The sequence below is a fragment of the Sceloporus undulatus genome, chromosome 2 (assembly GCF_019175285.1).
Source record: "Sceloporus undulatus isolate JIND9_A2432 ecotype Alabama chromosome 2, SceUnd_v1.1, whole genome shotgun sequence".
NCBI lineage: Eukaryota > Metazoa > Chordata > Lepidosauria > Squamata > Phrynosomatidae > Sceloporus > Sceloporus undulatus.
Window position 1 is genome coordinate 127,054,320 of NC_056523.1, and position 12,595 is coordinate 127,066,914.

At 39.8% G+C, this 12,595-nt stretch overlaps 1 protein-coding gene across 1 annotated transcript in view; it reads left to right on the plus strand.

Annotated features, from left to right (window-relative positions):
• Positions 1-12,595, plus strand: part of LOC121920402 (dynein axonemal heavy chain 9-like) — a 195,274-nt gene that overhangs the window by 75,104 nt on the left and 107,575 nt on the right. Inside the window, exons 15-17 of the mRNA XM_042447539.1 lie at positions 5,503-5,625; positions 7,176-7,380; positions 11,975-12,139. Of these exons, the coding sequence (XP_042303473.1) occupies positions 5,503-5,625; positions 7,176-7,380; positions 11,975-12,139 (493 nt within the window). The remainder of the gene's footprint in view (positions 1-5,502; positions 5,626-7,175; positions 7,381-11,974; positions 12,140-12,595) is intronic.

Genomic DNA, 12,595 nt, shown 5'->3' on the forward strand with positions numbered 1-12,595 from the left:
TATTATTATTATTATTATTATTATTATTATTATTATTATTATTATTATTATTAGTGTAAGAGGCATTCTGGGGTGGCAAGGAGTGGGGGATACAGGATGCATTAACTTGCATTTTGGGGTTGAAAATGGGGCCAAAGGCAGATCATAACCTGCACTGACCCAAATGCCCCCCCCACACACAAAGGAGGTTTTAAATTTGACAAAAGGTGCGCACTTTGGTGCATTTTGTGCCTGGCTCTTTTAAAAAAAAGGAGGGGGGCAAGGACACTTTCTATGCCCCTGCAAACGTCACCAATGACAATCGCTTGATTGACAGCAGGCACCTTCAAGTTAAAGCCAATAAGGCATCCGGGTTAAAATGCCCCTCAAATCGTAGTGGGCACTTGCTAACGGAGAGATTTGGGGGAGGGGCATCCGGATCTACCCAGTTCCACCCACGTTAAATGGACCAGTGGGAATGGGGCCTAAGATGATGTTTCTGTGGATCGGTGGTTCTTAGGTCCAGGAATTAGGTAAACACCCTGTCCTGGATGGGGTTGTAATCCCCTTGAATGAAGAGATTGTTAGAGAAAAAGATCTTTGGGATGGTTGATGTCTCTTGTTACCGGTGGTTCTGGACTGGTACCAACTGGAACAGATGCAGTCTTCTCAGCTTTTCCATATCAAAGTAACTTCCACACAGATTTTCACTCAAATGAGGGTTTATTGACTTTGTTGCTATTTACACTTTCATAGCAGGCTACTATACATCTATTCTCTTTTAGAGTCCATGCTAGAAGCTTGAATGTAACATCAGTCTTTGTTCTCACATAAGATCAACCTTTCCCACCAAGTGGACACACCTCTTTCCCGTGAAGTCACCATACTACACAAGAGCATAACAATAATACATTTTGTTTATATTATGTCTCAGCAAATGTCCTTGAAGACTTGTTCTTCCAGGCCTAGACTTTCTGGCCTGCAACAGGAACCATTTTAAACCTTAGTTAACCATTGACACATCTGAACATTTTCAATACAAATTAGAAATATATTTTAACAGAGATTTGTAGTTTGGGTGTGCTGCTAGATCCATCCTTGCTACTGAAGACCCAAATGGACTCAGGGGCACATGGAGTACTTGGCCCCACCTTCCAATGGTGCACTAGCTACAGCCTTTCCTGGATTGAGATATTTTAACCATGGTGGCATATGACTGGCCGAACCCAAAGGGTGCTCCTCTTCAACTTGGAGAGAAGTGACTAGTGAGGTTCCACAGGATTCTACCTGGGCCCGGAGCTATTCAACATCTTTATCAATGACTTAGATGAAAGAATAGAGGACATGCTTATCAAATTTGCAGATGATACCAAATTGGGAGAAGTAATACCCCAGAAGAAAGGATCGAAATTCAAAATGACCTTAACAGGTTAGAAAGCTGGGTCAAAACTAGAACAATGAATTTCAACATGGAGAAATCTAAGGTATTGGACGTAGGCAGAAAAAAAATGAAAAGCATAGCTATAGGATGGAAGACACCTGGCTTAACAAGACTATATGTGAAAGGGATCTAGGAGTCCTAATAGACCACAAGTTGGCTATGAGTCAACAGTATGAATTGGCAGCTATAAAAGGCAATGCGATTCTAGGCTGCATCAATAGAAATATAGTGTCTAGATCAAGGGAAGTAATAGTGTGACTCTATTATGCTTTGGTCAGGCCTCACCTGGAATACTGTGTCCAGTTCTGGGCACCACAATTAAAAAAGGATTTTGACAAGCTGGAGAGTGTCCAGAGGAGGGCGGCCAAAATGTTGAAGGGTCTGGAAAGCATGCCTTATGAGAAGAGACTTAGGGAGCTGGGTATGCTTAGCCTGGAGAAGAGACGGTTTAGAGGTGATATGATAACCCTGTATAAATAATTGAATGGGTGTCCTATTGAGGATGGAGCAAGCTTGTTATCTGTTTCTCCAGAGAATAGGACACAGAACCATAGATGCAAACAACAGGAAAAGAAATTCTACCTTACCATTAGGAGGACCCTCCTGACAGTAAGAGCTGTTTGAAAGAGGAACACAATCCCTTAGAGTGTGGAGGAGTCTCCTTCTTTGAAGATTTTTAAACAGAAGCTGGATGGCCATCTGTTGGGGATGCTTTGACTGTGAGTTCCTGCATGGCAGGGTGTTGGACCGGAGGGCACTTGTGGTCTCTTCCAACTCTGTGAATCTATGATTCTGTGAACTGCTAACTGCAGATTAAAATCACCAATCCTCCATGTTCTAGCTGTGAGATCAATGTACAGTATTGGGACAAGGGAGAGGGCCTTCTCATTTGTGACACGGCAGCTATATAATGCCTTCCCCCTGGAGGCCTGACTGGAGCCAACACACACATCACTTGGGCACTAAGTAAAATTGGCTGTTCATCAGAGACTTTGGACCTCATTAACTCATTCCAAATATGGTGTATATAGATTTAAATATTAAGAAAAATCTTTGAACTCTGTTTTTAACATTACTGTAATTTAATACATTTTTTGTTTATTTAATTATTTTATATTTTAAAATGGTGTAACTTGTTTTAATGCTTTTATAGGCCTTCCAGAGATCTTTGATATAGGGCAGGGTATCATTATTTAATTATGGTGATGATGATGATGATGTTTGCCTGAATTTGATGTTGCTGATTTCAATCCTAGGACCTCTAAAAGGACACAAAGCTATCTTGTTTGGGTCATTCTTTCAAATTTATCTTGGACTTCTCCATTACTTGTCTGTGGGATGGGGTCATCAGTTGATAGGTCAGTGCTTAAAACAGAGGTTCAGTGCACTTAATAAAAAGTTAAGGTATGCACATTACATAAACAACTACTGGTAATCTCAATTTACTACTGAAATCTAAAACTGAACACCACTAAGAAATAGCATCACAGATATATTCTTCACACACTTGAAATCTTTAGATTCGTATTCAATGAGCTTTCATTGTCTCTAGTCCACTTCATCTGATTTTTGAAGTGTTATGCAGAATTTCAGGAATGTATCCAGTATATGTATACCTTGAACTGTGGGATATAAAGTGGGCTGTAGCCCATGAAAGCTCACACTACTATAATAAACTGCTCTTTAAGGTATCTGTGTTATTGCTTCAGCAGTCTAATATCGCTATTGCTCTTGAAGCTCCTTAAAAATAAATAAATAAATAAATAAAAACTTTTATTTATATCCCGCTTTTCTGTGACAAGACAATCAAAGCGGCTTACAACACATTAAAATCCACATTTACAAAATTATGTTCCAAATTCCCCCCCTTAAAACAGGGCTCCACACTTGATAAAAAAGAATGACAGGATTTAGGCACTCATTGTACACAAAGTTAAATATACATTTTGATGATCATGATAACTACAACAATATTATTGGCATCAATATCATTTGTGTAAATCAATTTTCCCCACAAATAACTTTGGCCCCATTCTCACTAGCCCATTTGCTCTATATAGAACTGGGCAAACCCGGTTGCCCCCAGACCAGATCTCCCCGAGTAGAAGTTCTGATTACCCTGTACCTTGATCAATGCAATTTGCCCCTCTGAAGTTCACATTTGCAGTACCGCTTAAAAATGGAGCCTCCTTTGTTGTCAATCAAATTCACTTCTGCTTTCGTCAAAGGTGACATATCCTACAACCATTGGCTAGCGGAATGGGTGCTTCCCCCCTCCTTTAAAAAAACAACTGGTGGCAGTGTATGCATATTCTGTCAACTTGTCAAATTTAAAAACATCCAGGTGTGTGTGTGCGCGTTGTGCGTATTTGGTTCATTACAGATTATGGCAACCCTAAAACGACTCCATCCTGGGTTTTTTTTCTTGGCAAGATTGGTTCTGAGGAGATTTGCCATTGCCTTTCCCCTGAGGCTGAGAGAGTGTGACTCCCCCAAAGTCATGGGTTTCCACAGCCTTCCCTCTGAATGCCAGCCTCTAGCTTCCCCTTCACTTCCAGCCCAGCATTTCCTCCTCTTTGGAACCTCTTTCCTTCCCTTCAAGCCAATGCCACTTCCGAAGCCCTTGCGCCCCCCCCCCGATGCCAGCCTTTTCCCTTCCCTTCGCTTCCAGCCCACCTCCGAAGCCCTTGCCTCCTCCCCATGCCAGCCTCTTCTCTTCCTTTCAAGCCCAAAGTATGCACATAATCTGTCACAACAACAACAACAACAACAGCAATGTCGCTTGCAGGGGAGGCCACTTCAGAATGCCATCTCTGCATCCTCTTTCTTTGCTTTCCCTCTGATTGCCACCCCAGAATGCCATCTCTCCTTACATACACATATGTAACAAAAGCATTCACACATTGTATCAATTTGCCAAATTTAAAAGGGGATACAAGCAAGCATTCACATATTCTGTCACACACACACAAAAATAATTTTTAAAAAATGCCACTTGCAAAGCGACCGGTGCGAGAGGGGAGGCATATTCTGCCTTCTGCCCTCCTTCTGACCTAAATCCCTCCCCTGAACTTGACCCAATCATGACCGGGGCCAAGTTCACATTTGCCGGCAGCAGGGAAGAAACAGGTTTTCCAAAAAGATATGGGAAACAATCCACTTTTGGAAAAGCCGCTCTAAGGGGGATTTGCCCTGGACTGGGAGTGCAAGACCCTAATTCTGATGTGTTTAAACCAGTACCAATGGGAACTTCTGACTTTTAATCCAGGTTACAATTCGGTACAAAAGGTAGTCTGAATGGCCCCTTAGAGAAGTCACATCATCAAAGTAATAGTTTGTTTAAGGTGTTCAGCTTTTCCAAAATACATCTAAAACCCAATCCATTCAAGGACTTTTGTGTATATAAGTAGAATTATGCCTAAATATCATTTTGCTAAATTGACAGTCACAAGCCTAAACTGAAGGTTCATCTAGTTGCCCATCCAAAGATGGTTCACCATGCTTTATAAGAGAGTACTGATAAATGCCTGGACCAGTGAGAGCCAGAGTGATGTAGTGGTTTAAGACCTATGACTCTAGAGATTAGGATTTGAATCCCTGTTTGGGCATGGAAACCCACAGGATGATCTTGGGCAAGTCACACTCTCTCAGCTTCAGAGGGAAGCAAAGACAAACTATCTCTGAACAAATCTCACCCTGTGATTGGTTCACCTTATAGTCTCCATAGGTTGTAAACTACTTGTGTGTAAACACACAGCAACAACAAGCATTGTAGTATTTCCCTTGTTTTTGTTACCACCTTGTTCATGTACCCCTTTTATAATCACGTCTCTGGTTTTACTCTGGGACAAGTAGCAACTGGTGGGGTGGTGGGGGGTTTATTTTTAGTATATGATAATGTTAGTTTTACTGTTTTGTCTTTGATTATCTATGTGTGGTGTTCTGCCCTTTGGTGAAAAGGGCATTATCACCTCCTCCTTCTCCTCTTTCCCACTCTCTCCCTTAAGAGGGCACATGTTGCTTGCTGAAACAATCATCACTGGTTATAATTGCATCTGTCTCCCAAATGTTATCTTCCCTAGCTATCTGGATTTGGTAGAGAAGGCCCTTGCTGCTGGTGAAGTTGTTCTGATTGAGAACTTGGAAGAATCTGTTGACCCAGTTCTAGGTCCATTGCTTGGCCGAGAGACAATTAAAAAGGGAAGGTGAGATGGTGGTACATTAGATGATACCTCTTCTGTGGTCATCATCATCTGGGTGATGAACCAGTTTGTTTGTTTTCTTCTTAGTGGGTGAATGTTTCCAGTTTCTTCTGAACCTTCCCAGACCTTCCCAGATCCTGAGGTGATTCTAATCCAAACCCCTCTCTTCAGGAACTGACCTCTTATAGTGCTTGAATTAAGAGCACCACCTCCATAATGGTATCAAGTTAGGGAACACCATGTCTATGGACATGGTATATCATTATCCAGTTGCACACAGCTTCTGAAACTGTTTTTATACTGATTGACTTAAAATGAGGCTGTGTGTGAACTTAAAAAAAGAAAAGAAACTCTCTGTAAGTCATTATCTTCATATTGTGTGCAGACCTTGGAAGTAACTAGTTACCATCTGTCGGGGGTGCTTTGACTGTGCATGGCAGCCGGTCGGACTGGATGGCCTTTGGGGGTCTCTTCCAACCCTACGATTCTATGATTCTATGTTACCTGTAACAAGTTACTTTGGGGCAGTGGGGCATAACAATGTTCCTATCACTGCAGAGAGTAATGCTTAGGCAAATGTTACAGAATTTGAGGACAATGAGCGCATTTGCATCTTATCCCAATATGTTTTTGTGAGAGTTTCTTTGTGACATCTGGACCATTTTTATTTCTTTTGATTTTTTTTGTAAATAATGTACAAGTCCTGAAAGTTCTCTCTCACTTCCCACTGCCCAGTCTGTCCCACCAGATTAAAAATTAATATTTTTCTATGTTTTAAAATATTCCTTCCTTCCTTCCTTCCTTCCTTCCTTCTCAATTTTCTAATATAGTTTTAAATGAGGCACTTGTGTATTTCCTAAGCAAACCATTCTCCTGGTTTCCTTTTTTGGATCCCCCTGCCCCAGCATTTACTATCCAGCCATAATCCCATGCTCGAGGTCACTGCTACTGATGTGGAGACACTCCAAGTGATGTCTCTGATTTTTGTGCCCATCTTCTAATATACAATGTTATTTCACTTTTGTGGATGCCTGAGAGTAGTTTTTGGTGGCAGCTGTGCCACTGTTATCACTAACACCTATGGTATGACCCATGAAGAGTCCTGGAGATGTTCTGCTGCAAACAGCATAATCTTAAAAGTTGTGCTCTTTAAAAACAGTGTAGCCTCATGCTGTTGAATACCGGTGACTTCACAGTGGGGTATAGGATTGCCTAAGAGCTGCTGTTCTACAGCAACCTGGTACTTTTTTAAAAAACAGAACTATTTATAATGATTCCATGGCCCTGATGCACTCAGTTCCCAGTCAACTAAGCCTCAAGGGTCTGTCAAAATGAAACAAAGGTACAGGTGCACCAAAACAATGGTTTATTGATTACAGGAAGATATTAAGCAAGATGCAGCAGTAAAACCCAAAGCAAAGTTGACTTGGAATGATCCCTTCCTGAAACCCCATGTATACATTTGCAAGCTTACAGGCATCTATGTAATTAATGGTGCTATGTTGGTTTATAGTGATGCGGTGATTAGTGATAAGTTCTTCATTTACTTTCAGGTACATTAAAATTGGAGATAAAGAATGTGAATACAATCCCACCTTCCGCCTTATTCTTCATACAAAGCTAGCAAATCCCCATTACCAACCTGAAATGCAGGCACAGTGCACTCTTATCAATTTCACTGTGACACGGGATGGGCTGGAGGACCAGCTGCTGGCAGCAGTTGTCAGTATGGAGAGGCCTGACCTAGAAGAACTAAAGGTAAGCTGCAGAATTCAAGTGAGAATGGAATCATTTCCCTTTGTGGTGTTCTGTACAACATTTTTCTCCTGATAAAATGTTTCATTTCTCTGTCTAACTCAAAGGATTTCTGTTCACCCAAAGAGATGTGCCAACACCTTCCAACCTACTGCCCAACAACAAAGGTCCTGACAGAAGTTCTTGGTCTATTTTATATCTATTCCTACATCTATTTCCTTTCCTGGCAGGTGAATGCTATTATTTTTTCTCTAGGTTTCAGTCAGTGTGAAGTGACTCAGTAGATCTACATATGTTGAGCTGCCTTTATGATCAGCCCAACAGATGTCTAGGTTGCAAGAACACTAAAAGATTCAGAGGAATATGCATGGAAAAACACTAGGCTGATTGCCTAGATTATTATATTGCAGTTGATTAATTTACTACATAGAGTTTCCCTTTGCTTATAGATTTTCCACAGCTGGTTACTACTACAAAGTTAGCTGGAGAGAACGTAAATCTTCTCCATGGAGTGGCAGTGTTGGTAGTCATATTCCTCTCTCTCTCTCGCTTTGCTTTGCGAACGAAGATTCAGGAAGGACTCATCCCACACTTTGTACAAGCGCATTGGTGACTGAAAAGGTCAATCCGGGGCAAACATATCTGGTTGCAGAAAGCACAGCGAAAAGTCTCCTTGGGTGATGTTTCTGGGTTGTGGTTCTTTCTGCGTTGTCGTTTCTCTTCGAGACTCGTTCGCTGTGAGCTTTCGAAAAAGGCTGCAGCATCGTGGATAGTGCGTCTCCATGCGTCCCGATGCGAGGCCAGGGCAGACCATTGTTGGTGATTAATTTGGCCAAGCCTGAGATGTTGTTTCAGGGAGTCCTTGTATCTCTTCTTTGGGGCGCCGCTCTTACGCTGACCTGTGGCGAGTTCACCGTAGAATACTATTTTTGGGAGGCAATGGTCCTTCATCCTAGAAACGTGTCCTGCCCAGCGCAGTTGAGTCCTCAATAGCATGGCCTCAATGCTGGTGATCCCTGCTTGCTCAATAGTCATATTATGAGCTTGGTCATTCTGAAAGGTGCAATCTGCATCACATTTCTTTCAGCTTTTGTGAATTATATGCTAACATGGATGTAGACCATACACTGAATTATTTGCTGGGAAATAATAGTAGTGTACTAAGGGGATTAGTTCTTGGGGTTACATTAAAAGTAAAGCATTTTATGGACCCAAAAATGACATGTAACCAAAGAGTTAAATTCCTCTTTGAACAGAAAAGCACAAAAAAGGTCTCCTGCGGGAAAATGTGACCTTATTTGTTGTTTAATATTCAGGCTTCATATATATTTTATTATCACATCTTCATGGCTTGTCCAGTGAAAATCTGTCAAGGATATAAAATTGTACAGTGTATATCATTTTAAACAGGCAGCTTGTAAAATTAAAATAAATCTGTAGCAGTGGAAAAAGCTGGTATTCCCCCTTGGCTATTATATGATCTTGTAATTTATTTATTTTTAAATTAGCAACATTGTGCAAGAAGGCAAAATCAACTATGTGTAAATCCAGTGTTAAGAGAATACTGAGGTAGAGAGGAAAAAGTGTGTTTACTTAACAATTAGCATGTTTCATGTACATATTGTACCTTGGGGCATAACTTACATCTCTCCAAACCTCAGGGAATACAGAAATCAAGAATAAATTTTCATGAAATAAAAGAGGATGGCAAATGCCTTTTGAGTCTGGGGTTATTTAGGGTTCAGAATGAGAGAGAGAGAGAGAGAGAGAGAGAGGAGGAGTAGTAGAAAGAAGAAGAAGAAGAGGAAGAAGAAGAAGAGAGTGTCATGCAACTCTTTACAGACTACAGATTTATTTTGGCATCACATTTAGTGGAAAAGAGCACATTTCATTAGATACATGAAGTGGTATCCTCACATGTCAAGTGTATACATTGTAGGCCAAAACATTTTGGGTCTCTCCTGGGGGAAAGGTGGCATACAAATGAAATAAATAAAATAAAAATAAATTTTAAAAAGTGAAATTCAACCTGTGACACTTCAGACCCCAAAGGTATAACAGACAAATGGAAGAAATGACAAGTTATTTAGGCCAGTAGTTTTCAGACTGCATTCTGAGAAAGGTAAGTGTTCTTTGTAAGTTTGTAGGCATTTCCTATAAATGGAGAACCCCAGACCCAGGAGGCATCTGCCATCCTCCTTCATTTCACAAAAGTATTCTTCAGAATCGACAGAGGTGGACATGGTTCCCTGAAGGAAAGCATTCCAATCAGTGTTCAGATGCAAGGGAGAGAATATGGTAAATGTTAGGAAAGAACGGGGAGCCTGATATGCCCTACATACACATCATTTAAACTGAGTGTACTTGTGCAGAATCTAATACACTAAGTAGAAAAGGGTTCCCTGTGTAGTTAGGAAAATTGCTATAAGATTTCAGGCATTATGAAAATCAGAGCTAGAAAAGTTGTTTTTTAGACTACAATTCCTAGAAACTACAGAATCTTTAGATTCGAATTCTGTTGGCTACAGACAGAAATGTTAGTTGTACTATTTGGTCCTTTTGTTGCTCTTGTTGTTTTTGCCTTTAATTTGGAGAGTTTAATTAATGGATAGAGTTTGTAATGATTCAGTTTATTATATGTCCTTTGATATCATTAAATCTTCAAAAAGCAGCTTCCAGAAGTTATATATTAAATCTATACATGCACAACCATGTCCTGACTAGGCAAAGAGAAATAAATTGAGCTAAGTAACTGTGAGAAAATCGTTAAACCCAGAAAAGAAACAATGTTCTTTTGTCAAATTAAATCCCAAAGAACCATCTTTAGCTCTTTAAGTAACTGAAATAATAGCTTTTCACCTTTGTCTTATAATAGCTTTTTCATTCTGAAAATAGATCTATGGTTACTGCATGGCCTAAAAAATAGTTGTTAGTTACTTTACAACAATAGCTTACATAAGAACATTAAAAAAAATATCATTTTTTCAAGCAAACAGTTTTTATGGCTGAACAGAAATAGGACTTTGCATGTTTCAAAAAACAAACAAATAAAAACCAAACCTCCAACTTTCAAATAACCCAATTTTCAGTATCCCTTATGTTTTCTCACCAAGGAATACCAGCTTTACACCTTTAAGCTTTTCTACTGACAAAATCAGAAACAGTAAGATAGCCTCAGTTATTCCTGCCAGGCTAGGTCATAGACTTTTATTATCAAATATGGTATGATTACTTGTCAGAACAATATAAATCCAGATCTTCATCCCCATAGCCAGCAACTAAGTTCCACGGCCAGCTTCTCTGGAGAGTTGCATGCCTTTCTTAGTACATTTTCAGAAGACTTGGTCTGAATAGCAATTCAAACAATATCAGTGCTGTCTGGCAGCTGGAGCCTTGACTCCTTATTCCTGAGGAATTTTGGTTATGGGACACCAATCTAGTATACAATAATGAACTAGAACAAACTTGAGTGAAGATGATTTATACACCCAGAGCTACTACTGGGACATTTAAACAATCTGACCAAAGTAGTGAAGTATCTGATGGAGAGTTCCTGCATGGCAGGGGGTTGGACTGGATGGTCCTTGTGATCTCTTCCAACTATTCTATGATTCTATCTATTTTAGTAGAGAGATAATTGGCTACATGGCTGTAAAATACACTTGTCCCTCCATATTCGCTAGGGTTAGGGGCATAAGAACCCCATGAATATGGAAAAAATTCAGATAACAAAAAACATGTTTTTACCTGAGAGGACACCTCTCTAGGAATCTCTAGGTCCTCCAGTGCAACTCTGTGCTCAGCGTCTGACATACACTGACCATAGAGCTGCACTGGAGGAGCTACAAATGCCTAGTAGATCATTCTCTCTAGGAATCTCTAGGTCTTTCAGTGCAACCTCTAGTTAAAGTTGACCGCAGAGTTGCACAGGAAGACCTAGATATTTCTAGAGAGAACATATTAATCAAATCTGTGAATAATCAAATCTGCAAATATCGAAGCCACAAATATGGAGGGATGAGTGTACTTGAATAGGGGCAGCAAATTACATGAATGATATAATTTGGGTGAAATCCAATTGTAAATAATATTCGACTCCCATTGGTCAGAAGCCAATTTTTGGTTTAAAAAAAACTGGTTTAAATACTACACAGTGGAGGGGGGCTTGTAACCTATTTTAAAGGTGATTTTCAGTGGTGACTGAAGGGGGAAAAGGTCCCATCATAGATTGGATGTGACCTTTGATTAATGGAAGAGTGCGTGCTGGGAAACTCTTGTTTCATGTTTCTAGACTTGCCTCAGTTGTGGAGTTGGAGGTCCCGTCATCTTCAGTGCTCCTATTGTTTGTGATATTTCAGACCCAAATTTAGTTTGCTTTAAGGATTACTGAATACATTTATGAGAGGCATTACAAGTACCCTCTCTCTCTGTGTTAGTTCTGTGTGAGAGATTGTGAATGAGTGAGTTTGCTTTTGCTTTTCACTCTGCTAGAGGAAATAATATTTGGCAGTATTTGTTCAGGAAAAAAATTATTGTGAAAATGAAGATAATTTAAACATGTTTTATTTCTTTCTGTATCTACCTCAACTCTTTGCAGTCTAATCTCACAAAGGAGCAGAACGGTTTCAAAATAACATTGAAAACTTTGGAGGACAACTTGCTATCCCGTCTCTCCTCTGCATCAGGGAACTTCTTAGGGGATACAGCCCTTGTGGAAAATCTTGAAGTCACCAAACAAACAGCTGCAGAAATTGAAGCAAAGGTGAAAATATAAAACTGGGTCTGGATGGAGGAGGGACCCAAATTCCTATATGTGAAGTTTATACTGAGAGATCCTAAATGAATCAGAATTATTTTAAAAAATGTATCATACACTATTGTGTTCTACTGATTGGAGATGAAAAGGTTTTTATATTATAAAGCCACATATTGTTGTATCCTGGCAAGATATAGAAAGCTTATTCAGAATACATGTGCATTAAATGGACAATTTAAAGATGTAAAAGATGCAAGAGATGTAAAGACCATAAAACTTTAGCACTATGTTTTAAACCATCCCAGTTTAACAACGAGGCCTAAAAAACAAACAAACAAACAAAAAACAAAGCTTGAGTTATTTTAACATGCAGTACATTTACTCAGTTAAACTAGGTTTTAGCAGACACTGCCTGAAAGCACCTACTGAAGTTTATGTGGTCTAGGAATTGGCAGGAATTCA